The sequence below is a fragment of the Pezoporus wallicus genome, unplaced genomic scaffold, assembly GCF_028554395.1.
Source record: "Pezoporus wallicus isolate ANWC-B61680 ecotype Strahan unplaced genomic scaffold, APGP_CSIRO_Pwel_v1 scaffold_3294, whole genome shotgun sequence".
In the NCBI taxonomy this organism is placed as follows: domain Eukaryota; kingdom Metazoa; phylum Chordata; class Aves; order Psittaciformes; family Psittacidae; genus Pezoporus; species Pezoporus wallicus.
The window spans coordinates 1,722,819-1,749,999 of NW_026635478.1; the positions used below are offsets into that span (position 1 = coordinate 1,722,819).

Below are 27,181 nucleotides of genomic sequence, written 5' to 3' on the forward strand. Positions count from 1 at the left end.
CTTGATGTCTAACATGACTCTCACATCCTTTTGTGCTGCTCTCCAGCCTACCAGCCTGTGTCCTTGCAAGGGATTCTTCCTTCCCAGGTGCAAGACTTTGTATTTGCCTTTGTTAAAATTCATGAGGTTCCTGTTGGCCCATTCCTCTGGACATTCTAGATCCCCCTGAATAGCAATCCTGCCCTCAATTTGGCATCATCTTCAAACCTGGCGAGTGTGTGCTCATTTTTTTTTCCTCAGGTCTTTGCTAAAGATATTAAACAGGGCAGGTCCCAGGATAGTCCACTGCAGTGGTCCACTTATTGCCACCCTGCAGGTGGATTTCATGGTGATTTTGCAAGCTTCTTCAAAATAATGTGCTTAAACCCAGTAGAAACTCAAATTGTATTAAATGTGGTAAGAATGTTTCTGTGAACAGTGCTTTTATAACTTGCAGTTTTATTGCAGTTTGATTAGGAAATGCAAAATAAATTAATTAGGTAAAAGTTCTTAATTTTTATTCCTAATGAACATTAAATTTTAAAACAATAAATTCTTTAAAGAACAATAGTTCATCTGTTTCATTTCATTCAGTACAGTTGAGCTAATGTAACATATTTGGCCACTAGATGGCGCAATGCTATTATTAGTCTTGCAATTTTCTCTCAGAATTTACTAACCGGGTACTTAGGATTTAATTAGCTGCTTAGGATAAATGGATACTTAGGATTTAATTGGACAGACATAGTTCTTGTAATGGAAGTCAAAGCTGCTAAAATTTTCTCATCTTTAAATTGCTCATTTGCTGAAAATAATCTATTTCAATACCTCCTTCTGAAAAAGTCAGGATTCACTGCAAGAAAAAACGTGTATTACAAGAAAAATATTATAGCTGTACAGAATTTTTATGTGTTGAAAAATGACTTAATCTGCCAAACCTCAGGTCTGTTTAACTGTCTACTGAAAGTAAAATAGTTAGTACATTTTTTAGCAGAAGTTTAACACAAGTGTAATATGTGTAATTTACTGAAATTCATCTTCCCAATTCTGCAGAGATGAAATAAAAATTACTTTTCATGTTTGATCTTACTGGACATGACTGAGCAGTGATCCAGGACTGCATGATCACATTCTTCCTTGGTTAAAGATATTGAAAGTGTAGATGATATGCCCAATGAGAGTATCAGAAGCTCAGTGGCATTAAAAGAACCACTGATTTCAATACGAACTAAAACCATGGCTTGTTTAGGAAATATTACTGCATTACATAATATCTGCATTTCTGTTGCCTGCTTTTAGGGATATGTCCTCATGTCATTTGCTGAATCAGATCCTGATGTCCTGATTGCAAGGATCAAATAATGAACCTAGATGAGTTTAAATCTACAGGATGACCTGTAGAGTTTATGCTTTGGGATAGGTTTGAAGTATAGGGTAGCTCAAGTTAGGAGATAGCATAATGGAGAGTCATCTGCTTTAATTGGCATTGTGGTACATCCAGTTGTCCAGCTAAATCAATTAATTAATGTTTATAATGCAGTTAGGCTGTATGTTTTTCTACCTAAGTTTGGGATTTTTTTCAGAGGCCATTTCCACAAAATTAGTACATTGTACATAAGCAAAAGTCGGAAATACTATTATGTATCAACTCATTTTGTTCTCATTTTCTTCAAAGGTTTCGTGGTACAGTATTTTTGGCTCTGTAGCAGGAGGAAGTAATGTGAAAGTAAGGTTAAATAATGATAAACTTCAAAATGCAGGAGAACAGGTAAGACAGAGGTAAAACTCCTCTAGGTCATTCTCTCTCCCTTCAAAAAAACCCCAACTTTCTCAATGTATACTTCTGGCATCTTTTTTTAATCAAGTAACTGGCTAAGCCTTTGACAAACTTTTTGATCTTTGTTTTAACCAACTGAAATTTTGCTAGGCTGAAGGCATACCAAAACGCCCCAAAAGTTCTAGGAACCTTTTTTTTGAATGGCTAATTAAATTATTCAAAAGTTTCATGTTAGACAAGTCTCTATCCCTTGTGTTGTAACTCTGTTATTTGAGCAATGTCTAAGAATTATAAAAGGAAAACAAATTATGTGACGTATTTATAAAGTGTGCCTCAGACAGTACTTTCCAGGGATTTAAAACAAAGGCAGAAATTCTAAGCAGATATAAAATTTTATATTTTTCTTAATTGTGTAATTTCTATCAGCTATTTCTTCTTAACAAGACCTTACTTTCCTTAATTCTGACAACATGGTAATCTAACTCCTTCAATAATCTTCCTGTTCAGACATGATTGAGTTCTAAATTCATGCTCTTTCCCTTTCATGCTGTGAACATACAGTATGACAAATGATCACTCACATCTTTGATTACTTATGACTGATCATGTGACTGTCTGAATACTCTTTTATAGTATTTCTCTATTACAATTTGATGTTTTATTTTATGAATTTGTGGGTTTTGTATTGTTTGTTTATGTTTTGTGTGTTTGGTTGGTTGGTTTGTTTTCATTAGTGTAGTTTTCTTCCTTTGGTGAAAATGACCACAATCCATCCAAATATGCTGCAATTTGTGTTTTAAGAAAGGAGCTTTAAGCTTTAGCTTTAAGCTTTAGCACATCCTCTTCAGTAAAGTTTTACCATAATCTCAGACCTGAGTGATCATTTTCATATCTGGAAATCTTCTTCATGAAGAGTTCTCCTCTTTTCAGGGCAGGTCTCTGTTTTGCACTGTGACCAGAATAATGACCTCAACCTCTTTTACTCAATGTTTCAAGCTTTCCTGGTTTTATGAGCAAGCTTTATACTGACACTGATAGACTTTTCTTTGGTGATGGAGTGGAAATCTTTCCCTTTGTGCCTGTTCCCCCATTTCCTCCCCCAGAAAGAAGGTTTATAAGAAGAGGTATGTGTAGCTACTGGCAATAGAGGCTTTGATGTTATTCTTTATATTGTTATCAAATCCAGAGAATCAAGCTTCCTGAGATGTTCAGTGAGCTAGTTTCAATATACTTTCCTGCTCCAGGTGGATTAAGTGTTTTATTGGAGACTTACACCTCACTGCTAGCTGTTCATACTGTGAACTTGCTGCAATCCATCCAAGCCACTGACTGTCCTAGCTCTGGCAGGGATGAGAATTGTGCAGATCTGTGGTTATTCATATGCCTTAGTAATGGAACTTCTGGTTGCTTTAGGATATGGGATATGCTTTTGCAAAATACTGATATGAAGACAAAGTTTCTGTCTTCCTGCTCTATGAAAAAGGTTTAGAATTCTTGGTGGTAGGATGATCTGTCAACCTATCAACATGAAAAAAGCTTTCTCTAAAAGGACACCTCAGACTGTCTTACACTAATTTCTGATCTTCTGGTTCATCCCCAGCAATTGAAGGGATTTCTGTTGTTCAGAGGTCTGCTTATGAAGACCAGACAGTATTTGAGTAAGAGCACTGTGTTGATGCTACATTACAATGATCTTGTTTCTTAGGTTATGCTTCAGTCACTGTGTCAGTTTTCTTGTTTCAAGACTGAAAGTTTCCTTTAAATTAAGTTGTCCTGGTTATGCAGGGGAAGGTGGAAAAGCCTGTCAAGAGTGAGCTGTGATGTCAAAATGCAGCTAGAGAATTATTTGAAGGAAAAATGAAGAGAAGATCATGAAAATACGTTGCTTCTTTTACAAACTCTAGAGTTATGTTAATGATGCTGAGAGGACCTGAGACATCCTCTGCCCATAGCTAACGCATGTGGTGTGTGTGAAGGAGAGCTGTATGTTCTTTCTGTAGAAGGACAGGTCAGGGCTAGAATGTTTCCAGCTGAATGACTGCAAGCATGCACACTTGTGTTATGCATGTGCAAATGGACAAACATGTCTTAGAGAAATTCCAGGTCCTGGTACTTAACTGTTCTCTTAGGTTATGTGCTCTGTATAGTCAACTGCATTCCAGAGAAAACCAATACTTTTTTTCCTGTCATTTGATTGTTTTCTCATTGTCTTCAAGAACCTAATATGACATGGAAACATGATATGTCTGTTAATGCATGTTGTACTTTGATTGTATTCATGACCATTAAATAATATATTTAACAATAAAAGTTTAGAATTTGCAATTTGTTTTTGATATGCACAGTGTATGTAACCATAAAATATTTTTATTGGTAGATACCAGCTGATGGGAAAAGCCTCTTGGAAATACAAGGCTTAGAACCCAATGAGAAATACATATTTGCAGTTGCAGCATATTCTTCTGATGGAAAACTTATTGGTGATGCTATTGGGGAAATGACTAAGCCAATCCTTGCCTATCAACCTCTTTCTGTTACTACTGTTCGAGCCTATCTAACTCAGGTAGGATTAGAGTCTTTGATAATAAACATATACTTTAATATGATTTAATTACTTGTTTTCACTGGTAGATTTAAAAATCCTTCTGATAAAAACTCAAGTCTTTCTTGACAAAAGCTTGATAGGCACAAATCACAGTTTTAATGTAACAAATGGTATATTTGAGTGACTCTCTTCTTAACTTAAGGAGAAAGATATCTCTCAGCTAGTTTTCTTATCCCTGTTCCTGTTTTTTGGTCTGCATTTAACTTCTTTCTTCATTTTTATAATTTATTTTTTAATTTTTGTGATTGAGACAAAATGCTAGTAATCATCTTATTAGTCATTACAGTATGGGATGAAAAATGTGATTGAACTTACCAGGTAGCAGATCCAGTCGTTTTCTTATTGAAATCATTTTTGTACTGTCCTGTGGAAGACCACAAAGGCTCTGTCAGACCTTTATCTTATTTTTCACTATTCTTAATGAAAAAGATTTAAACTAGATTGTAGCATGGGGAAAAATGAAATTGTCTACCTCTATAGATCAGATCGTGGGGAATAGTTAGAAGATTTCCTAAAATTTTCCAAAGGAGGAGACATCCACGCAAGCTTTTGCCTACTTGGGCAGCTCCGTTTACATCCCATTATACAGAGCAGCAGGGCATTCTGCAGTATTAGCAAAAGTCAAATGAACGTAAATGAAATAATACGCTTTCAAAAAATGCAGCACAATACCTATAAAGTATTCCACACAGGGCTGTTACATCTTTGGTTAGCAGTCAAGAAACTCCTTTGCCTTCCCTGATGCTAATTCTGAAGGCAAACTAATATTGGTAGAATCAGATTGCTACTACATGTGTTTTATTCAAATATGTCAGAATATTCTTTGAGAAATGTAAATTTACAAGTTGTTGGTTTAAAACACTTTTTTTATACTATAATCATATTTGGCTTGGTTATTTGATGAACATGGAAACTTGTTTGGTTTTCTCTTTTAAATTTTTTTTGTAGGTAGCCTATCAGACGGGCAACTACACATTAGCCAGGGAGGCATTTTCACCAATGTGGAATTATTTTGTTTCACATTCTTCTCCACTGCCTGCCAATGCAGCTGTTATTTCTGCAAGTAGTAATTTGACTATAGCTGAAAACAGGTAACAAATTTAGAAAATAGTTAATTATAGGTATGCACGTTTTATTTTAACGAGTACCAGGCTGTGAAATTTTGTTCAGACTTGCAATATGAAAAACAGTCTGGAAAAAAAAAGGGTGTGAAATGTGTTTTAAAAATCTGGTGTTTTTTAATTAGCAGAGAATTTCTGTTATTTATGGACTGATGTTATTTATACACCTAATTTTTGATGGTGATATTTTTCTGAAGATAGTTTGGAATATTTATGAAGTGGCTATTAATTCTGTATGATTCATTTTCATATGTGAAATATGTTATATGCATTGGGTTCTTGACTTGCCAACTAAGGGGGCAGTAAAATTCACAAACTCTGAAAATTTTGTCCAGAACACCACCAAAAATACATAAATAACTTGGTAATTTTGTTTTTGAATGGCTATATAAATCTGTTAATAATCTTTGAATATGCTGGAGTACTTTGGAAGAGGTATTTCAGATTAATCCATTTGTAAATAAATTTCAAATGTTCAACCATAATATTATAGGTTTTTTGTTATGACAAATCCCAGCTAGGAATTTTGTGGTTGCATTTACTGAAATTCAGTAGATCCAAATGCAAAAATAAATCAAAACTTAATTAATTCCCTGATAAAAGAAAGACAATTGTATAAAATAGTAGACATGAAATACTGTAATAATAAATTATTGTAAATGTTAGTCAACTGCTTATAATTTGATAATGAGTTAACATCCAACATAACTGAACACAAATCATCATCTTCACTTGTGTGGAATTCTTTTTAGATTAATCCTTTCCTTAGGAAAGTTTTGGCAAGTTTGTTGAAGAGGGATGAGCAAGTTTTTCATCATCTTCCTTTCAGTTTAACAGATTGGAATAGTCTTGCAACCATAGTGACAAGCAGGAATCTTCTTGCATGTGTATTAATAGTTCTTGAATATTTCAAGAATTAAAGAAGAAATAATATAACTATTTCAAGAAATAGATATTATGGGGATTTTCTAAAAGCTTTTTCAATATACTTTCATTTCCACTTTACAGATAGAATAATTGGTAATCAGCTATTCTGAGACATGTAATGTAGCTAGCATCTACTCTATATTGTTTTGATATAGTTGCCTCAGAGCCCACCGTTTTCTCATGGTAATGCTGTTTGGACACAAGCAGGTTATGTAGGCTTGTGTGTGCCTTGAATCCTGCTACAGGAGAAAGTAATGTGTCTAAGCATACTTGTTATCTGGGGCTCAGCCAGGCCACTAGTGTGTATCCTCTCTGTTCTTCAAGTGCCACTATGCATCTGATACTAGGCATATAAATTTACCAGGGGTCTTGGTGTTAGATGCCATAAGAACATTTGGGACTTACAGGCAGCCTGTGGATTGCATTGATGCAGGCAGATAATCACTAGAGAATCCTATTTCGTGAGTATGTGGATGTTTTAAATCTACCCCTGGCCTAGGCAGGAAAGCAGGAATGCAAGTGTGGTCACTGTGCTTGGTTTTTTTTCCCACTTGTGTTTTCTTAATCTTTTTTCCTAAGCAGTTCTTTTTTTTTTTTTAAGCACATACAGCTCAAGAGGCATTTTTTTTTTTAATAACTTTTATGGAAGATTCTCAAAGCTGCGGTATCAGACCTGAAATGAGGCAGTTTCAGTTTTACTGATCGATACCGAGAAATTAGATAGGCTAGTTTGAAAGTGCATAGGACTTAAAGAGACAGTAGAGGGAGCTGGAAGGAAAGAAAACCTCTTGTTTTCAGCCGGAAGGCCTGTTGATGTCTTGGTAATGTCAAGTTATGTGAATGTGTCTATTTCATATCTTTTTTTTTTTTTTTTTGAGTTTCAGTCTCTTTTAGGAAATGCAGCCGATGAGAAGGAGGAACTTGTTTCTTATGCTTTAAAATTATAGGACTTTTCCTGTTACAATATTTAAAAAAAATGCAATGCCTCCCTATCCCTAGGGAAGGAAAACCAAACAAGAAAGAAAACTCACTAACAACAAAAAAGCATGCAGAAGAAAACAGATTGTTTTGAGACTTGTAATACAGGAAACCAGTGATGGAAAGGAGTCTGTTACTAATACTTAGTAATGGTCTTCACAATTGCTTGCATCATTGTTGGGGTACAGAAAAAGGCTGTATGTAAGGAGACAATTAAATAAGCTGTAGCACCGCAAGTTTTCAAACTAAGTTTTACTTACTTTGAAATTAGAAGAAACAACTAAGGAAAAGCTGTCTTAGGATTGTAGAAGGTGGACAAAAAGTTTGAAAAGGAGTCTTTATCCCTTTTATTTATATTAGAAATGTTAAGCATTTTTTTCAGGTTTATATATAAATCTTATTTCCAGAAGTAGCAACAGTAAGGCTTTTTGTCCAGTTTCAGGCATGTGATATCTGAATCATCATTAACATGCTTTTACCATTCTTTTGCTTTTTTATTTTGTAGGTTACGTTTTGAAGCTCTATCTCAGAATTCTCTTATTACCTTGAAACTCTTTCTGAGGAGTATACTTGTTGTTTGTGACATTAGTGTCATGGAACGAGCACTCTTCTGTGATTCCATCTGTTCCCATGAGATACTTTATAAGGAACAAGTATGTGTGTCTTAAAATAACATGCTGGACAGGCTGAGAAAGTTGGGGCTGTTCAGCCTGGAGAAGAGAAGGCTGTGTGGAGACCTCATAGCAGCCTTCTAAGTATTTGAAGGGGGCCTATAGGGATGCCAGAAAGGGAGTCTTCATCAGGGACTGCAGTGTTGGAACAAGGGGTAATGGGTTCAAACTTACACAAGAGAAGTTCAAGACAGACATAAGGAAGAAGTTCTTTACTGTGAGGGTGGTGAGGCACTGGAATGGGTTGCCCAAAGACATGGCGAATGCTCCATCCCTGGCAGAGTTCAAGGCCAGGCTGGACAGAGCCTTGGGCAACATGGTCTAGTGTGAGGTGTCCTTGCCCATGGCAAGGGGGTTGGAACTAGATGATCTTAAGGTCCTTTCCAACCCAAACCATTCCACAATTCTGTGATTTGATTTTACTTTTTGATCAGCTTTATTTCATCATTGCAGTATAAATGTTGCAATGTAGGAGTCCTGTTTACAGAATACTTAATTTTCTGTGAGTTATCTGGTCTTCCTTTCTAAAGAATTTGAGTAGCTGTTGGTTATTTTGTATCCTGCTGGGAAGATGGTTTCTGAATGAGTTATTGTCTAATCCAAAGCCCACTGTTTCCAACTGAGGAAGGATTTTCCTTCACTTCAGTGGTGGTAGACTACAATTTAAGTATTAATTATAATAGTTGTTATTTTTGTCCTCCTAAGATGTATCTTGGATTTTTAATTTTAAAAATTTCTGCTATTTAATACATATATATTTTATTAATGTAGGCATTCTAGCTTATATTAATTTTAATATACTAAGCTTCTTTTATCTTATTTCAGACTTTCTTATAGGATAATGGCATGTTAATGACAGAAAAGCTTTATTTTTTCTTTGGATAGTCAAGCTTCTGTAGTTTTACATTCCTATTTCACTCTTTCTTGGCTGAAATACTTGTCTTGTAAAAATCCAAGTAGGCGATTACTCAGTGACTTTACTGGGTTTGCTAACACATGCAAGAACTTCAGCAGATAGCTGGAAGGGAAAGGAGGGAGTATTTATCCTTCCCTCACCTAGTCTGAGAGTTTAGTATGTGAAATTTTCTCTCCACACAGGTTGAGGTTATTAACTGGGCTTTGTAGTTTATATGGGCAAATTCAGAGGGCACAATTAGGTGATTTCCTTTAGAATCATGTATAATGTTGGTTTTGTTCATATACTTCTAGCAGGTGTCAATGTAAATTAATTTTTAAACTTTCTTCTTACTTGCTCCTTACACTGCTTTTTAAACTGCAATAATGTGTCTTCTTTCACTCTCAAATGATTTAAACCAACATAATTTATATTTGAATCAAAATGTGTTTTTCTTCTACAGGTTGCTAGATTAGCAGAATGTGAAAGATTGACTGTGGCAATTGAGCTTAGCAATTGGTTGAATGATGCAAGTTACACCCTACAGTCTGTTGTGCAATGTTATGGTCTCCTTGCTCCAATTATTTATCACAAGATTTCTTCAGTGCCAGTAGTTCAGGTGAGAGCATTTTAAGGCAAAGCACCTGGCATCCAAGTCCTGCAGTTACAGTGATTCAAATTAAACTTAGAGTGGAGTGGGAGAGCTAAATATCTAGGCTTTGAGTTCTTAGTAGCTTCTGAAAAGTAGCACTTTCTGAAAGAAAAGCCTTTTATGATTTTATATGTTCACAATGGGCATGTGTTCCATGTAAGGTGTACAGATTCTGCTTTTAGATATGCTAAAGTAGCTGCAGAATACCAATTTTTTCTTCAGGAAGATTTGTTGGTATTTTTAAAATAACTTCTACTTGAATGCTATACGCAGATGGCAATTTTGAGGAAAGAAAAGCAGCATTTGCTTATGGCTTTTTTTGGAATGTCTGCTTCATATACAGTTTTTATCTTAAATAAGAAGGCTATTCAATATTTTGATAATGCAGTCTTTAGTTTTCAGTCATGTGCTCCTTTCTAGAAGCAAACAACTTCTTTTTGAAAACAGAGTACCTGAATCCTATCCTAACATTTCTGAAGCAGCAAATGTGGGGGTTTTTAGATTCAATAATGATACAGTAGAAATATGCAGATTTCCACCTATAATTATGTAGTTTTTCAGGAAGCAGCAGTAGGAGCATGTTTGCCTTATGATGTAGGATGAGATGACTGCAGTGCAGGAAGGGCACAGATTAGCAGCATTTGAACATGGCAGACAGAACAAGGTGTTGATAAGAGGATCCAGTGAGAGTTCAGAGCAAGTGAAGTTACTGGGCTAGCCTATGGTCCATCTAGGAGGAAAAAGCAGGAGCTTCAGGAGTTGGAGCTAGAGACTGGAGACAAAGCTACAACAGATCCATTGTCTGGGAGACAGGACTGAAGACCAGCACAACTATACCACAGCTGAAGCAGGGAAAGAAGGATTGTGCCTGACCTTAGCTGGGGCTCCTGGGCCCCTGGGGAGAAGGTGTGAGAGAAGCCCGAAGTGAGCCTGCTCAGGGAATTACTATTGGGGCATTCAGGGCCCTGAGAAGTTTTTAGGAAAAAAACAATAGATCTATTTGTATACAGGGGTAGTCTCTCACTTAAGAAGTTGTCTGAGATCACCTGCTAAAGACACAGCTGGCCACTGGAAATGGCTCATGTTTCAGATTTCCTATTTAAAGGGAAGAATAATTTAGTCAAGTGTTATTTTCATGTCTGATAGACAAAAATGGGGGAAAGAAATCTTCTATTTTTAGAACATACTGGAAACCTTTTCTTTCATTTAAAATTCTGACCAGCTCAATGTATTTTTAGGCAGTCCTCTACTAGGAGGATGTCATTTCACTGAATTAAGCATTCTTTGATTTCACATTAATTAAATCAGCAAAAAAAAATAAAATTATCTGTGATTTCGTGTGAACATGTAATTTATTCCAATGGGCTGTGGTTGAAATCTTGACACTGTTAAATTCAATGGAATTTTTATTATTGGCTTTCATAGAGCTAACATTTTGTCCTATCCGTTAGATTTCTATGTATTTTTGAAGTTCGACATCAAATACAATGCATCACACAGAGATACAAGTTTGTAAATGTGTTGCAGACTCCAAACTTCGTTTTAACCCTTGTATTTGCAGATCCTCATTAAGTGCTTGGCTGTCCTTCAAGAAATTCCAAGTGCTACTTTGCAGAGGACGCAGGCAGGATGTTATGAAAGTATGCAGCATATGATAGCTTGTACTTCGTTTTATACAGCAAAGGTATGGTGTGTGTTGTTGTGCCTATAGCTTGATTTAAGGTACAGCTCGTGTCATTTAGAGAATAAGAAAAAAAAGTATAGCACACTGGCCTACAGAGTGATATCTTAGAGAAGTGGTATTCTTAAATGGTAAGAATACAGAAATATTTGTTAGTATCTTTCAGTGCATTTTATAGAATGACATTTTGACTTTTTAATAGAATTGAGAACTTTCGTTTGTTCAGAAGATAGGCTGTAACTATTAGTCTGCGACATGAAATCTGAGTTTTATATCATTTGGTTATTTTTACATTTAAGGTACTACTATTTTTAATAAGGCCTATATGTAATATAGAAATTTACAAGTTTATTTACTCCAAATAGGCCATATTTGTAGTTCTAATCAGAATACCATATCTGTCTTACTTGCTAATTAGATACAAGAGACTTTATATTATTCAGTCCCACATGCAGCAGGTACATAAACACCTTGACTTTTAGCAGTAACACATATCTGCAGATTAAATTTACGATTCAGATACCCAATCTGTTTAGTGAGATTAGGAGAAACACAGCAATGGTAGGATTTTTATCTCAGGTATGGAGACATGCTAGATGATAAATGTACCTGCCATGATAAATGTAGGATGCTTTTCTCCAGGTTTGAGTACACCTTGGCTATGAGCTCATACTGAAGCTGAGCTGTGCCTAATGCTTTGAGGGATCCCCCTGTGCTGGTGATCCCTCACCCTGGTTTTTATAGCAGCTGGATCTCTGTGCTCACCTCACAAGACCAAATCAGTACCAAATATCCTTAAAAGTGCACTGCAAGAAGACCCAGTTTTCATTCTTTTCATAGAGATGAGTATTTTAAGCTCCAGTGATGTCATTTTCTTTGTATCAATCAGTTATTTCATGGCTGTGAGGGCAGTGTCAGGGCATGGTGAGGGCTGGGAAGCTGGGAGCCAAGGGCAATGCTGTGGCTGGCAGAGTAGCATCTGGCAGTCAGGTTCAACTGGGGGTGTAAATCATTGGGTGAGTTCGTTGTGATGAGGCTGGTCCGAGCTGAAGCTGGGAAGTCAATACACAGGTCAGGATCAGGTCTAGTGAGGGTAGCTAGGGTCAGACACAGCCCAGCGGTCTATTTCCATAGTGATGGGAGCAGTCTGAGGTCAAGCTTAGGAGTCAGTCCATGGGTCAGATGTCCAGACCAGTGAATGCACTGCCAGGCCCAGGTGTTGCTTGGAGCATGCTGGAGACCAGCATTCCTGTCACACAGGACCTGGCAGGGATGTTAGGCTGAAAGGGAGCTCCTGGCCTGTGGCGGGAGGGCGCAAGTGAAGGCTATCAAGGCCGATAAAGCCTATTAAAAATCTTTAAACCTTGATCTAGTGTTCATTTGTTGCTGGATTCCCCAGTGAAATGGCTGTCTGCTGGTACTGATGATTTTTTTTACCTTGGAGATAGCATTTCAATAGGATAGCATACAGAACAGCAACCAGAATAAGTGCATTGCAAATGCTTCTGATTAATCCATGGTGTATGGTTTTCCGCTGAATTACAGTCATGCCATGTGCTACATTTATCCTGAAATAATCTATATACTTATTTTGTATCCCAGAGGCAAATAACCTAACATTAAGTTATCTTGCACATAGTAGAAGCACTTTGGCCTTTAGAGCTCTATCTAAAGAAGATAAAGCCATATAAAAACATTCCTTATGCTGTTCATTTATAAATATCAGAATTTAAAAAATAAATTTCACCACTTCTTTCACTAATACAGTTGGGATTTTCAAATGTGCACTTGATACCAGAGAAGTAAATGAGGATCATTTAGTTGCCCTTTATATTCTTTGATAGCAGTACTGCCTGAGAACAGGAAGAATGTCAATCACAGCAATAGATACTTCTGTTTAAATCTTTCTATTCTCTGAAGGATAGGTTAAGCAGAAGTAGAAACATAGATGAAATTTCTGCAATTCCAATTATTTTACAAGGCCTATAGTGCTGTTTTTTTTTTATGAAAAGAAACTTAAATATTGAGTAATTAATTTCTATTCATAATATTCATGCATTTTGACAATTATAAGTAGACAATAATGAAACATTACATGTTATGTAAAACAACAACATATAATGGATGATTCTTTAATAGGTACTGCGTTCATGGAAAGAATATGAACTAGCAGTAATTATTGTTAACTACGGGAAAAAGTTACTGAATTGCTCACCAACCTCACTCTGCCTGTCAGGAGCTATGAAAACTGAAGGATCACACTACGACAAAGAATTTAAAGTAATTGCTCTGATTTTTACTCTTTCTTTTAGCCAAATATTGTATTCGGGTTTTTTTGAAGAGTACATTTTTAAAGTTTTTATTTTAGAAGTGATTGTATGGTATAAGAGTTTCCTTGTAGAATTAGAGTTCCAGTTGCAGATTGCAGTGGGAACAGGGTCTCATTGTGTTGGAGAGTGGTTAGCAAATATTGCACAGCCATGAGGGTCCTGCATATATCTAGACAAGCATCCCTAACGGATTTTCACATATAGTTTCTAGGAATGCTTTATTAGATAAAAAAAAAAAATAAGAAATTGTGTAACTAAAGAAGAGCAAAAATATCCCAAATAATGAAGAAACTTAACCTCTCAGTTTGTATAGCAGCTGCTTGAAACTGAGTCCTAATAAGAGAGTAAATTAACAATTGTGTAGACTGAATAATATTTCCCAGTGTAGGAAGTACTTTCAACCTCTAAGACCTTAATACTTAAATTACAGAGATGCAGGAGGTTGTGAGGATTTCCTGCAACTTGAAATCAGAGTAAAGTGTTGATTCTCCATGCTTTTCTGTCTGATTTTTCTTTAAATAATTTTAGAAGATGTTTTACTGGAGAGGAGATTTGAAAAAGAGAGGAAAGTAGCAATAGTGGGAGATGAAGAAAGGAAGCAATGTGAGCATGAAACTGAGATGTATTAAAGAGAGGGACAAAAAGTCAATTAGCTTACATGGAAGAGTTTCTGTAAGAAAATTTGTAGGATCCAGAATAAAATTTTCTTCCCTGTTTATTGCTGAGTTTGTTAGCTACTCAAAAGTTCATATCAAAAAATAGCAAGGAATCTAAGATCACAGGAACAATTTAATATCTTGAGCCAAGTAGGGCTGACTGAGAAATTACATTCTCACTGAAGTGAAAAAAAAAAAAAAAAGAACTTTCTTTCCAAAGGAAGATTTTAATTTCTGTAGGCAGTAAATAATCCACATAAAATTATTTTTTTTTTGGAAACCAACATATTTTGTCAAACAATCTGTTCAAGTATGTTATCGTAGCATGTGGGACTTCCCTAAAAATCTGTTTGGCGGCAGAGCAACTTCACTTACTCCCTTAGAGATAATCAAGAATGAAGCATGGCCAGTTTTTTGAAGATGTACCAAAAAATTCATGAACGTCTGTTTTATTTCACTTTAAAAGAAAATAAAACAATGCTGATGAATTTATCAGATACAGATTTAGAAGACTTGGGATCTAGCCTAAACTCCACTGTTGAACCACTGGTTTTAGTTAGGTAAAAGCTAAGTTTTCATAACTAAGTATTGGTTATTTCAGACCACTTCTGCAAAGACATCCCATTTAGCTGCAATGAAAAAAGCAACAGAAAATCTAAATGCTCTTGAATCACATCTCCTCAAACTGACAAAACCAGGTGGGTGTACTATTAAAACACTTCTTACCTTTTTTTTTTCCTATGGACTTTTCTATGGTTTATTTGTAAAAGTTATTTACTTAAGAAGTACTTTTATTTCGTATACCTTCCATGCTAAAGCAACCAAAATAATAATTTCAGTCATATATATGTGTGGTAGCAATGTGTGTAATGACTTTTTATTACTGTTTTTCATAATTTCTTCCGAAACAGTCATTCTTAGAAAGGAATGGTCATTTTTGTTCTCTTCTTCAAGTATGTACATTTTCTGAATCTGTGTAAATTGGGTTCCGTGTTATTTGTGCTTGTTTTATCTTCCTAAATCAGAAGAAGTAGTGGAAAAGACCATTGCCCATTTATAGCATGTCTTACTGTCCCTATCAGTGGTAGCAGTAATGACCACTGCAGGAAATTTTAGTGGAGAAAAGGCTTACTGAGGAAAGTTAACAGAATTTTTCCTTTTTATGAAGGAATGTATATGTATTGATGCATACTAGCATTTAACTATCTTGTAATTCTCTTGAATTCTGTTAATTGAAAATCACATTGATTACTTAATAAATTATCTTAATAATTATCTTAATAAATATATATAAATATATGAATATATAAAAGTTAAAATATCTTAGAGTCTGGATTAAGCACAAGTATTTTCAGGCTAAAGTTCTGCCAAGGTTAGATAACTTAAAAAGCATGACTTGTAAGGGATATTTGATTAGAACTTAGACCATAAAGCCACTGCTGATCTTTTTTCCATTATATTTACGTGATATTTTGTACTGCTTGGTGCCTGGATAGAATCACAGAATAATTTGGTTTGGAAGGCATTTCTGGAATGTATTTATTCCAACCCCCAGATCAAAACAGGTACAATAAGATCAGGTTGATCTGGGACTTGTTCAGTCAAGTTTTGAATCTCTCTGGAGAAAGGTTTTGTGATTTTTACAGGCAACTTCTGCCTTAGTTGACCACCCTTATGGTTAAAAAGTTTTTCTTTATATCTATTTCAAATTTCCTAATTTCCAGCTTGTGTCTATTGCCTCTTCTGCTATCCATGAGGACAGTCTGTTTCCATGTTCTATATTCCTCCTATTAGGCAGGCATAGACTCCTGTAAGCCTTCTCTACACTAAATAAATCCAGTTCTCTCAGCCACTTCTTGCTTTGTCATAGGCTCTAGTTCTGTAGCATCTTGGTGATCCTTCACTGGACTTACTCCAGTATGTCAGTGTCTTCTACGACAGTGCTCAAAACCAGACAGAGTAATCTAGGTGTGGTCTCACCAGTGCTGAATAGAGCGGAATAGTAATTTCCTCTGACTGGCTGGCTATGCTGTTTTTGATCCAGCTGGTCTTTGCTACAAGGAGATGCTATTGACTCATGTTCTACTTATTGTCCATCATCTCTGTAATGCATTTGTCTTAGAAGAGAAAGAAGAAAAAATCCTGGAATAAGGAGGTTTAAGAGTGACACAAAAATTCCATTCATCTGCGCATTGATCATTTTTTGCTGCTGACATTGATGCTGTCATTCCTGTAGTATAAGTTTCAGAATGAATGAATTCTGTTAGTTGAAAATTATATTGATAACTTAATAAAATGACGTTCCATTCTTACTTAACAGAAACTGAAATTAATGGCTTGATCAGTTAGAGAAGAACACATTTTCAGTTAAGTGGCAAATACTTGACAGTTGAAGTCTGCTCTGTTCTGAAATAGCATATTTGTCAATAAGTTTTGGGATACAAATTGGAGAAGAGTCTTTTGCTGAGGCTGTGCAAAACAAAATTACAAAGCTTACAGCAGCCCTTACAAATATGTATAAGTGATTTCGGACAATGTGCAGGGCATGATGTTAAAAATATTGTGGAAAAAAATTGTTATAGGAAATCCTTAAAAGTGGATCAACATTTAGCATTCCATTGGTGATTGTCTACAAGAAAAATGGAAAAGAGCTGCATCTGCCTCTTTCATGAGAAACTGAAAAAAACCCCAAACTATTTTATACACAGTGCAATTTAAATTCTGAAATGTCAAATGTTTTCCCATGTAAAAAATTTTGCGAGGTATTATTGTTTGTGAAAACACTCATTTGAGGCAATATATTTTTGAACTTGTCAAATAGGACAGAGTACTAACAAAAGGTGTGACTTGTCCTAAAACAAAGATTTTAAGAGATATCTCCTTGTCCTGCTGACTGTCATGCTTAACTGTACATCATTTGCATTCAACAGACTTCAACTGACTGCTGCCACTGAAGAGTGTAGTTATTGATCCACTATCACAACTGGTTGTTTCAGAGTGCATTTTTAACCTTGCTTTTTCCAGGGACTAGCTGCATTGATCTTTCCCACCCACAGAACTTGCCTAGGACAATTTTTAGGTCATGTTTCTTTATTAAGGCAAAATATCAGCTAGGACATGTAACATCATTCTGGTGCTTATCAGCTGGTAACACTGCTGTGTTTAACTCTTTGAAGCTGGAATCCAAGTTATTGTTCTCCTATATAATATATATATTATTTGTGTCTATATGTTGTATATATTATTTGCATCTATATCTACTATATTATTTATAGAATAGAATTACATTTGTATACATACATTTATATAAATATTTAGGTGAAGAAAAAAAATATTCCTTTGCCTACTCATGCTATCTGTATGCCAAGCATGTATGTAAGCACTAGCCACTCATAGCATCATGTTCAGTTCATGCTGTGTAGCTTTAAATACATTTTGGACATGTCCTCACTGCACATCCTTTGTTAGACTTTTGTTAGACCCCTGATCATTAGTCTAGTACCTAGTTCATCAGTCACATCCATAAGCTCTTCATTATTTAAGTGACATGGCTCCTTATGTTAAAATTAAAAGCATTTGAATTTCTCTCTGGATGACAGTGAGATATTTAAAAGCAAAGTGTGCTAAAGAAGGATTTTCAGAGCCTTCATTTGCTATTCCAGGTAGAGCTTTCATTGCACATTTTCACTGCTTGTCATAATGGATTTAATTTGGTTATTGATATAGCTCATGGATTGCAGCTTACAGGAAAGGAAGATCCTCTGTTACTCCACCCTGTAATTTCATGTTGGACATCAACAAGGGCTTATCAAGAAGGTAGGATAATTGGTGTATGCTTTATTTGTAAAGGCTTCTTTACTTCAGAAACTTGCCAGTAAAGCTATCTAATTCTTGCTTGGAATAAGCTCTTTGAAACTCTCTTTTGATTTTGTTCTCAAATATACAAAATCAAGTAAAACAAAGCTTAAAAAATTCTTATGTAGGCACATTTAGAAGTGTTTGAAATACTTGCAACAAATTATTTTAGATGCTGATGTTACTTATATAAAATATTAATATATTAAATAATTAGAACAACTTTAATTTTCTAATAACCTTAAGAATGAGCTCATTTTAAAAGAAGTAGCAAATTTCAAAGATTCTGTTTTGTGGAATTTTTTTTTAAATTGAAATGCCACAAGAAATTATGTTACTGCAAGAGGAATTCACAAAAATCCGAGTACACTTATATTTTTGAAATAGGATTTAAAATTCTGGTATGTGGACTTTGCTACTGTCTTATGTTTAATACCAGTGCTCAAAATCACAGTGGTATTTTACAGCCTAGCCTGTAATATTAGTGTAGTTTTCAGATAGCATAAATACTTGTTATTTCTTGATGGTAAAAAATTTGAAGACAGCCAAACAGTAAAAGCAGTTTCCAAACAATGACAAAGCTGCCTGAAATCTAGCAGCTCCGCTGCTGCAATGAGATCTATGTGATGCTCGAATATTAATGTGACTGTCACTGAGAAGGGCAACCTAAGTGAATAGGATGCAGTTACTTTGTTATACTTGCTTTATTTTTTTCTTCAGGGTTTCAGGCATATGTACAATTAGGTATTGTTGTATTTTTGCACTACATACTGCATGGTACAAAAGTAGTTCCCAACCTGGTTTCTCAGTTCCTAGAATTTTTTCATTATAAGAGTGTAAATAGAATAAACTTTTGATTCTGGTTGCCCACTCACAGTAAGTATTTAACAACTACTACTGTGTATCATGACCTGATTTTAGTATCAGTATGCCTCTTCATCAGCGTGCAATGTGATATAAATGTGTGCTTTGAAACTGTAATTATAGCTGAATTCAGAAACCTCAACAGCGTAAGTACAAAACCTGTGTTAATTATTTGTTACTTTATTGCAGTGATAAAATTCAGAAACAGTTCACGTTTTCTTGAGTTCTTTGTTCAAGTTTTGCATAAAATCCTGAACGAAGAGAAGTTTCAGTGTGTTCTGGAATGGGCAGAAGATGTGGAAGTGTACTTGAAAAGGTAGATCTCTTATAGTACTAGTGAAAACTGTTACTTAGGTTCACCAGTGTCACAGTTATAGCAGAAACTGTAAACTATACCTGGTAGAAGACCCATCTGGAGCTATTTCCATGGCTCTTAGTCTTCAGAAGTTCCATGAGCAGCAAGGATTATATACCGGCAGAAAATACTGTACTGTGACCTCATCGTACATGGAGACTTCGCCCATGGCTGTGTTTGCTTGAAAGTCTTTTCTACCACCAGTGATTTCCAGGATTTTCCTTTTCAGAGACACCAGTTAGTAATATGTCCATTTGCAATATTATTATGAGGCAGAAGGTTAAGTTAGTATGCCTGGTTAAATCAAAAGCAAACTGATCAGGGCCTACTGCAGTGTCTAAAAAAACCTTCTATACTGAAAAGATAAGTGGAACCAAATTGTAGACACTTACCTAAAAGGATCCCAAAGAAATTTAACTATAACTGTAAAAACTACACGCCAGTATTTCTAAACTTTGAAAGGCAAATAATGAAAAGGAGACATAGGTAACCAGAACTGCTGTTACAGGAGACCAAAAAAATTGGACATGAAGAAGTTCTTTGAAGAATTCCAGAGTAGATTTTGTGTAATGAAGAAAACTGTTATGTTTTACTAGGAGATGGGAAGGTGAGATAGTTGTTACCTGTAAATTCAGACTTCTGAAATACACATTGAAAATGAGCACTTCCTATTTTCTGAAGGTGTAATAGGAAAGAAAACCTGCTGAATTTAAAACTCCCAATGAAATAGAGATTGCATATGCCCTACCTATTCCCAAAGATAACCTGTTAACTATGAAAGGAGTTTATCATGATGGTGATGATGATCAAGATATTATTTGTTTGTCAGGAGGAACGACCAACTTCTCTGTGTCAATGGAGTTTCAACACAAGGAAAAGGTTCTCCGAAAGACACTGAAGTGAGTTAGTGTTTCAGAAAGTGAGCTTTATTTTCAAGGAGTCACGTCTTTACTGAACAACAATACCATAAGCATTAAAATAAATTTTTAAACACTGTCTCATAAAAATCTCAGCAAGAGACAAAGAGTCATAGAATCATGAATGCTTTGGGTTGGAAGGGACCTTAAAGGTCATCTAGTTCCAGCCCCCCTGCCACAGTCAGGGACACCTTCCACTAGACCAGGTAGCTCCAAGCCCTGTCCAACCTGGCTTTGAATGCTTCCAGGGATGGGGCAGCCACAACTTCTGTGGCCAACCTGTGCCAGTGTCTCACTCACAGGGAAGAATTTTTTTCCTAATACCTAATCTAAATCTCCCCTTGTTCAGTTTAGTGCCATTGTACTATCCCTACTTTGTAAAAAGTCCCACATGCATAATTATTATTAAGTTGGGATACAAACTGTAATCCTCAGCTCACCTCTGCACTCCTAAAACCAGGAAGAAAATTTGGCGTGCGATTTATTTTAAAGACAACTATGAGGAATTTGAGATGTGTCAGAGTAATGCATTCCAAAAATCAATGAAAACTTGCCTTTCCTCAGCTGCCATTAAAAACTCAATGTATTAATAAGAAATGCCTTGGGTACTGTCACATTAAGAAAAGGAGGCCAGTTCAGTTTATACAATATGTTGTCCTTACACTTTCTTATGAGTAGTTGTTCATGATTAACTCTTTGTGCAGATATTCTAATTGCACAATAAAGGGTTATGTTCAGAACTATTTTAATATCTTTTGCTTTTATTGGAAAGAATAATCTTAATGGATTTGTATTGTTTTGGAGGAAGAGCTTTCTCACTTATAACCCTCTAGTAATGCTGTAATACTGCTAGCATCTGAAATAGATTAGGGAAAATGTTTTCTGTCTCATTTTTTGTATTGCAAAGTTTTACTATTTATAATAATAGAAAAAGAACTACCATTTTTGAGATGAAAAACACTGGCGTATGAAAGAAAGAACCTGGGGACCTGGTTGTCTTCTTAGTATCAGGCATTTGACATCCCCCAGAAAAATTGTAAAGTTTACTGGAATGTTAAATATTTCTTTTGCTGTCTTATTTTGGCAAATATCTCAAAGAAACCAGGAGAATCAACTTTGAAGAAACCAGGAAAAAAACCTTTGAGTCCTACTCAAAAAGGAGAGACCCTTAGACAGTATTTCATGAAACATCCAAGCATAGAGAAATCTCCAGAAGCACAAAGGTAAATGAGCATATGTTGTCAGGTTTATATACAGAACCAAAATACTTTGGCCGCGATTTAGTTTACAATCAAGTGTCTATTATGAAACTTTTTTCTATCAAAGGGATGAATTTGTGCACAGTCCATTTACTTTTCTGTTTTAATTTGGTATAAAATTGGCTTCCACTCAAGAGAACAAAATCAGTCTTATTTCTAATTAAGAGAATAACTGTTGAAGATTTTGAAGTTTTTCTCTTCATAATCAAAGACTTTATTTCAGTTGTGTTAGTTTGAGCATGTTGATTCATCATGGTGGAAAAGCTGTGTCAATCTGTGTACTGCAATGCTTTTCAAACTGTGTTAGGGGGTCTTCTCTGTTAGATAGTTTACAAAGAATGTTTATTTCTTCCTGATGCTCAGGTAATTTCAGAGTGATTTTTGCCGTGCTTTTGCTAGTCTTTTTGGTTTATCTGTTCTGTAACTTCAGAAAACTGTTTCTTGATAGAAACAAATGAAAATTCATGTCTTCTTTTGGCGGATAATTATATATATTTGGTTAACTCGCTAATAATGGTACCTTCTGACCTAAATGAATTTATCATATTCATTACCTGGTGCTTTGGTTACTTATGTTTCCAGCGTTTAACAAGTGGAAAACTAGAAATACCTGAATACATGCAATCGCATAGCTGGTTCTGGAAGTGTTTGTATAAGGAACCTCAAAAAAGTCTTCCATATACTATTTTCTAAATGTAGAATCATAGAATCAACGGGGTTGGAAAGGACCTTTAAGATCATCAAGTCCAACCATTACCCCAGAACTGCCAAGACCACCACTAAACCATAACACTGAGGGATCATATCCATTCTGTGAGATATTCTGGAGCACCCCAGAATATTCAAACTGTACTGAATACTAAAGATTTACCTAAACAGTCAATTTTTCCTTGTCGACAGAAAAAAACACCTTAACATCACTTTCATGGCTTCCAGTGAAATGGGATGTTTAATTTATCCTGGGCTTTTTGTCTTTTCAGCTACTCTTTCATATCCTACATAATAACATTGCTGTATAATATATGGTATACTTTCTGCCCACATTTTAAAGGTGGAAAACAGGCAACAAAAAATAATTTAGATTGTTTAAGGTATCAGCTTACAGTTCATAAAAAACTAAAAATGAGATCTGATTTGACTTTAGCATGGTATGTGTGCCAAGTAATACAGAATTGCTTGATCTAGCAATGAAACATAAAATAATCTGTCTGCAAATTAAAGCCAGGCATCCAAGTCTGAAATAAAATGTTTTCTTCACATTGAGGGTGATTAGTTGCCAAAACACAGCAATAAAAATAATGATCCAAATTTATAGTGTAATAGTAGAATGGCCATCTCCTGAATAGACTGAAACACATTGTATTTGTTATAATAATCTGTGTGGATGATTCAGGTACAAATAACTTCAAACACAGACCTGAACTTTTTCTAAGTACTAAGTCAAACATCTCATTGAAGTTGGTAAAATTTAAGATAGGATTTAGTGTGTTATAAATGCGCTTACAATAGGGAAAGCACAATTTCTTTTCTTGACTGCAGAAAAAATACTTTTACTAGAAATATGTCTTATTCTTCTGAGTGAATGCAAGTCTGTGGAGATGCAGTGGGATACTTCTGTGTATGTTTACCATAATTTTCTTTTCTAGAGCTTCAAGAAAACACAGGTTCATATTTTGTTACTTCATATACTTTGGTTTAGGAAATGCAAGAAAGAGTTGCAAAAAGCAGCTCGTCACACCTTAGTGGTACTGCTGAAACCAATTGTGAGTAATTACTTAGAAAAAAAGAAGTTTCGTCACATGTGTCTTGAAGAGATGCCCTGGAGGTCTCAGATGAATATCTATCTGGCAGTTGCACACTACAGTTTATTTAAAAAAAATCTGGAAGAGCAATGCAACATTGGAATTTTTGGTTCACAGCATCTGGACAGGTATATATTGCTGCATTATCATTGATTGCTATTAATATAGTTTATTGTGTTATTGTAATTAATGCAAACAGATATGAATTACAGTCAGTTTATCATATGAACAGTTCATCTTTCCAATGCAAACTGATTTAATATGTAACAAATTTTGGCCAGTGACACACACATCTTTGATTGCTCACTTGATTGGTCGCCTGAAAGTTCTGAAATATAATATACGGTGCTATTTTTTGGTTACTTGTAACTTTTGACCACCGTTCATTATTTGTCACTCCTAAAGCTGCTAAAACATAATCAAAACTCACGTTTGAGAAACTGAATTTATTGTATGCATACTGAAATTAATTTTGATATTATATCTGGGGTTTTTATTGTACTTTCTTATATTTCTCCCATTCTGCAGTTACAGTATTTTGGATCCTGAAATATTCTCATTAAATAATTGTGGCACGATAGTGGTGGGAGAAGCTGTAGAGAACAGCATAACACCAACTCCTTCTGTAATTATAGAGTCAGGAATGACCAAAGAACAAATTGGTAAGAACTTTTAATGGGTGCATAACTGGAATTAGTTTCAACTTTCTCTTATTTTCTGTCTTAGCCCCTATCATTAATTCTCCACATCAACTTTGGAAAAATACTCATACCAATTTAAAGAGAAGATGTTTCTGAATTTCGGAAGTGCCCCTTCTATTTTATCTTTTTGGCATACCTAACATAAACCAAGTCATAGTCACTAATGGGTCATTTATAATAACTCTGAGCATTGTTTATTGTATTATTTGCTTTTAATCTAGTATTTATTCTTTATCCTATACTTTAGTAATGAGTTTATAACTTCTAATAAATTAATGATATTAGCTTTTGGTTTGCAGAAGCCATGCTACCTAGACCTATTAAATTGATAATATTCCAGGTTATTCTAAATGCAGTGATAATTTTTATAAGTTTCTATGGCTGTTAATTGGTCTATAGCTTCCTTTAGATTTTCTAACAGGTCAATAATTTCTTGGGTCATTCAGGCTTTCTTAAAATTATAGGCTGATGTTTATTTATTATCTCTCAAATTTTAAGTAGAATAGTTTAGGTTTTCTTCTCTACTGCTTGCTCCTTAATGTTCTCCTGTGGTGGAGGCTACCTCAGGATCAACTTTTTGTCTTCTACCACTTGTACTTCAGTTTTCTGTCTTTCACATTTGTCTGTTCTATTATCCCAGCTATTTTCAGTAACATCCTTTGAGGTTTCAACAGGAGGCAACAGGCTCCTGTTTGTGGGAACTGTGAAATGTAAGACTTTCATTACCTTAGATGTTGGTGATGCAGGTAGTCTGCCTAGCCACCATAAATTCAAGAAGAAATCTCAGGCCCTCGTCCTTTTAATAGCACCTCAGGGAATTCATTCTTGCCATAGTTGTAGAGAGCAAAATTCTCCTATCGTTCCTTGTAGGATTTCCTTAGGTAGGAATCAATCCTCCTCTTTGCAGTTTCCAAGGAGGCATGACAAAAACTAGCAGTTGCATTTACTTGCTCTCTTTGCAACAGCTGGCTTCTAGTTATACTCTTTTATCTTTATGGTTGCAAGTCACTGAGAAGAGTCACAGAAAGCTGCTGAAAACTACTTAAAACCCTGTGCACTACCACCTGGCTTTTGCAGCAATTCTGAATGAATTAATTTCATGAAGAGTTTAGTTTGCCATCGAGTCAAATACTTTAGTTTGTAATTAGCTTCTTTGTAAAGATATTACTGTATGCCATTACCACGAACTTTTGTGTTTCCTCTTGGAAGATATTTGGTTTGAATGAAATTATGAAGCAATTCTACACAGACCACAGAATTTGATAGAAATCTTCCTTTCTTTCTTACTTCTCCTTTTAAGAGGTCTCTGTTTCAGAAAGATTCTTGGCAGCTTGCCACATGGTGATTTCTTCCTAAAACTTAACTTCCATGAGGGTTGCGTTTTCCTTTGAGGCTGAAAATTATTTGGTACACATTATTATTTTGCTCGAAGTATTTTTTATCTCTGCTTCTCTCACTGCTTAAGTAAAAGCATCTTATATTTTAAATATCATAACCTTATAAATATGATAACCTTAACATTGGCATTTCCTAACATGTAAGTATTTAGCCACCATAGAAACATCCTAGCTGGCTGATAATATTTTCTTTTTTTGAGAACTTTAACTTGGTTTTAACCATTAAACTTTTTGCTTTCAGGTAGAGATAAATCTTTTAAGCCCAGCATTAAAATAAGTGGAACAAATACTCCTCAAACTCAAACCACAGATACAGAAACATCTGTCTCTTGTTCCCCCAGAGAATGCAACCAGTTCCTGACAAATACCATTTTATTGGAGCATTTTGCAAAAATCTTTTTGCATTTAAAAAAAGCAGTGGTAAGATGTGCTTTCTTATTAAACATTTTACTTAGTAATAAGCATTGCATTACAATACTTACTATTTTCTATGCTAAAACCCCCCCACACTTCAGAAGCTTAAAAAAAGCTTCAGTGGGAAAAAGCAAGGATTTCTCATCTTCTGCAAAACATCCGAGTACAATGTGTGAAAAGTCAGGCATATCCCCTGTCATCATGTGTATTTCTATCCAACATATAATAATTCATATAAATGTTGTGGGTTTTTTTATTTATTTACTCTTTTTAACTTTCTTTCGCGTGTTTATTAAATCTTTTTGAAAGTACTTGCAGACTTACCCTTCCCTTTACAGGTCTTTTTACAGGTCCCTTTACAGTGAATGCCTCAGTAGCATATACAGGGATTGAAAGGAAATACTGACTACTCTTGCCACATACTTTTCTAAAACTGAGTAAAAACAAATGCATATGTGGTGTGAATTAATTCTAATTTTTCATTCTCATACCAAAAGCAACAATTAGATTCAGTTATAAATTAATGCTACTATGAAAAATTTCAAATTAAGGTTCTATAATGCTTTATATAAACTGAAATATTGAATGATCTGTTATTAAGAAAGATCCATAGACTGTAATTTTGAAAGATTATTTATTCCTAAACTTCTCAATAAAAGAATGAAGATTTACATTTCTGTATTTCCAAAGTATATTTTGAATGCTACACACAGGTTCTTGCTCACCGTGGTGGCCACTGGACATTGCTTCAAAATGCTTGTCGTGAACTTTGGAACTATACTCAAGAATTACAGTTCATTGCTAACCCTTTACATTCCCAAATGGATACATTTCCCATTACCAGAGATTTCCTTAGGAACACCATCTGGTTCCCTTTTTATTTGGCATCAGACATGATCATTGATATGATAACTGAACTACAAGCAAGCACGTCTCTTAAGGTAAAAAATATTTTTATTGAGACAAGTATACTCTTTATTGTCACATCTTCAGTGGAGACACTTCTTTCTCTTGCATTATATTCTGGTATCTCCAAGTTATTCTCTGTAACAAGTTTTTAGAGGATTATAGTATTTTCTAATCTTTATAATTTGATTCTGCCCTTTTACTCTGCTGTTGTGAGACCCCACTTGGAGTACTGCGTGCAATTCTGGTGTCCTGAACATGAGAAGGACACGGAGTTGTTGGAACAATTCCAGAGGAGGGCCACAAGGATGACCAGGGGGCTGGAGCATCTCCTATATGAAGACAGGCTGAGGAAGTTGGGGCTGTTCAGCCTGGAGAAGAGAAGCTGAGTGGAGACCTCATAGCAGCCTTCCAGTATCTGAAGGGGGCCTACAGGGAT

General features: G+C 35.2%; 1 protein-coding gene across 4 annotated transcripts in view; it reads left to right on the forward strand.

Annotated features, from left to right (window-relative positions):
* The window catches only part of CFAP54 (cilia and flagella associated protein 54), a 115,639-nt gene that overhangs the window by 40,421 nt on the left and 48,037 nt on the right, over nt 1-27,181 (forward strand). For all 4 annotated transcript variants that reach the window (XM_057425127.1, XM_057425135.1, XM_057425143.1 and 1 more), the window contains 16 exons: nt 1,655-1,747; nt 4,134-4,319; nt 5,310-5,452; nt 7,893-8,040; nt 9,417-9,572; nt 11,167-11,289; nt 13,426-13,566; nt 14,874-14,970; nt 17,999-18,088; nt 19,181-19,307; nt 20,176-20,245; nt 21,362-21,486; nt 23,222-23,452; nt 23,853-23,986; nt 25,664-25,842; nt 26,550-26,777. In XM_057425127.1, coding sequence (XP_057281110.1) covers nt 1,655-1,747; nt 4,134-4,319; nt 5,310-5,452; nt 7,893-8,040; nt 9,417-9,572; nt 11,167-11,289; nt 13,426-13,566; nt 14,874-14,970; nt 17,999-18,088; nt 19,181-19,307; nt 20,176-20,245; nt 21,362-21,486; nt 23,222-23,452; nt 23,853-23,986; nt 25,664-25,842; nt 26,550-26,777 — 2,271 coding nt within the window. The remainder of the gene's footprint in view (nt 1-1,654; nt 1,748-4,133; nt 4,320-5,309; nt 5,453-7,892; nt 8,041-9,416; nt 9,573-11,166; nt 11,290-13,425; nt 13,567-14,873; nt 14,971-17,998; nt 18,089-19,180; nt 19,308-20,175; nt 20,246-21,361; nt 21,487-23,221; nt 23,453-23,852; nt 23,987-25,663; nt 25,843-26,549; nt 26,778-27,181) is intronic.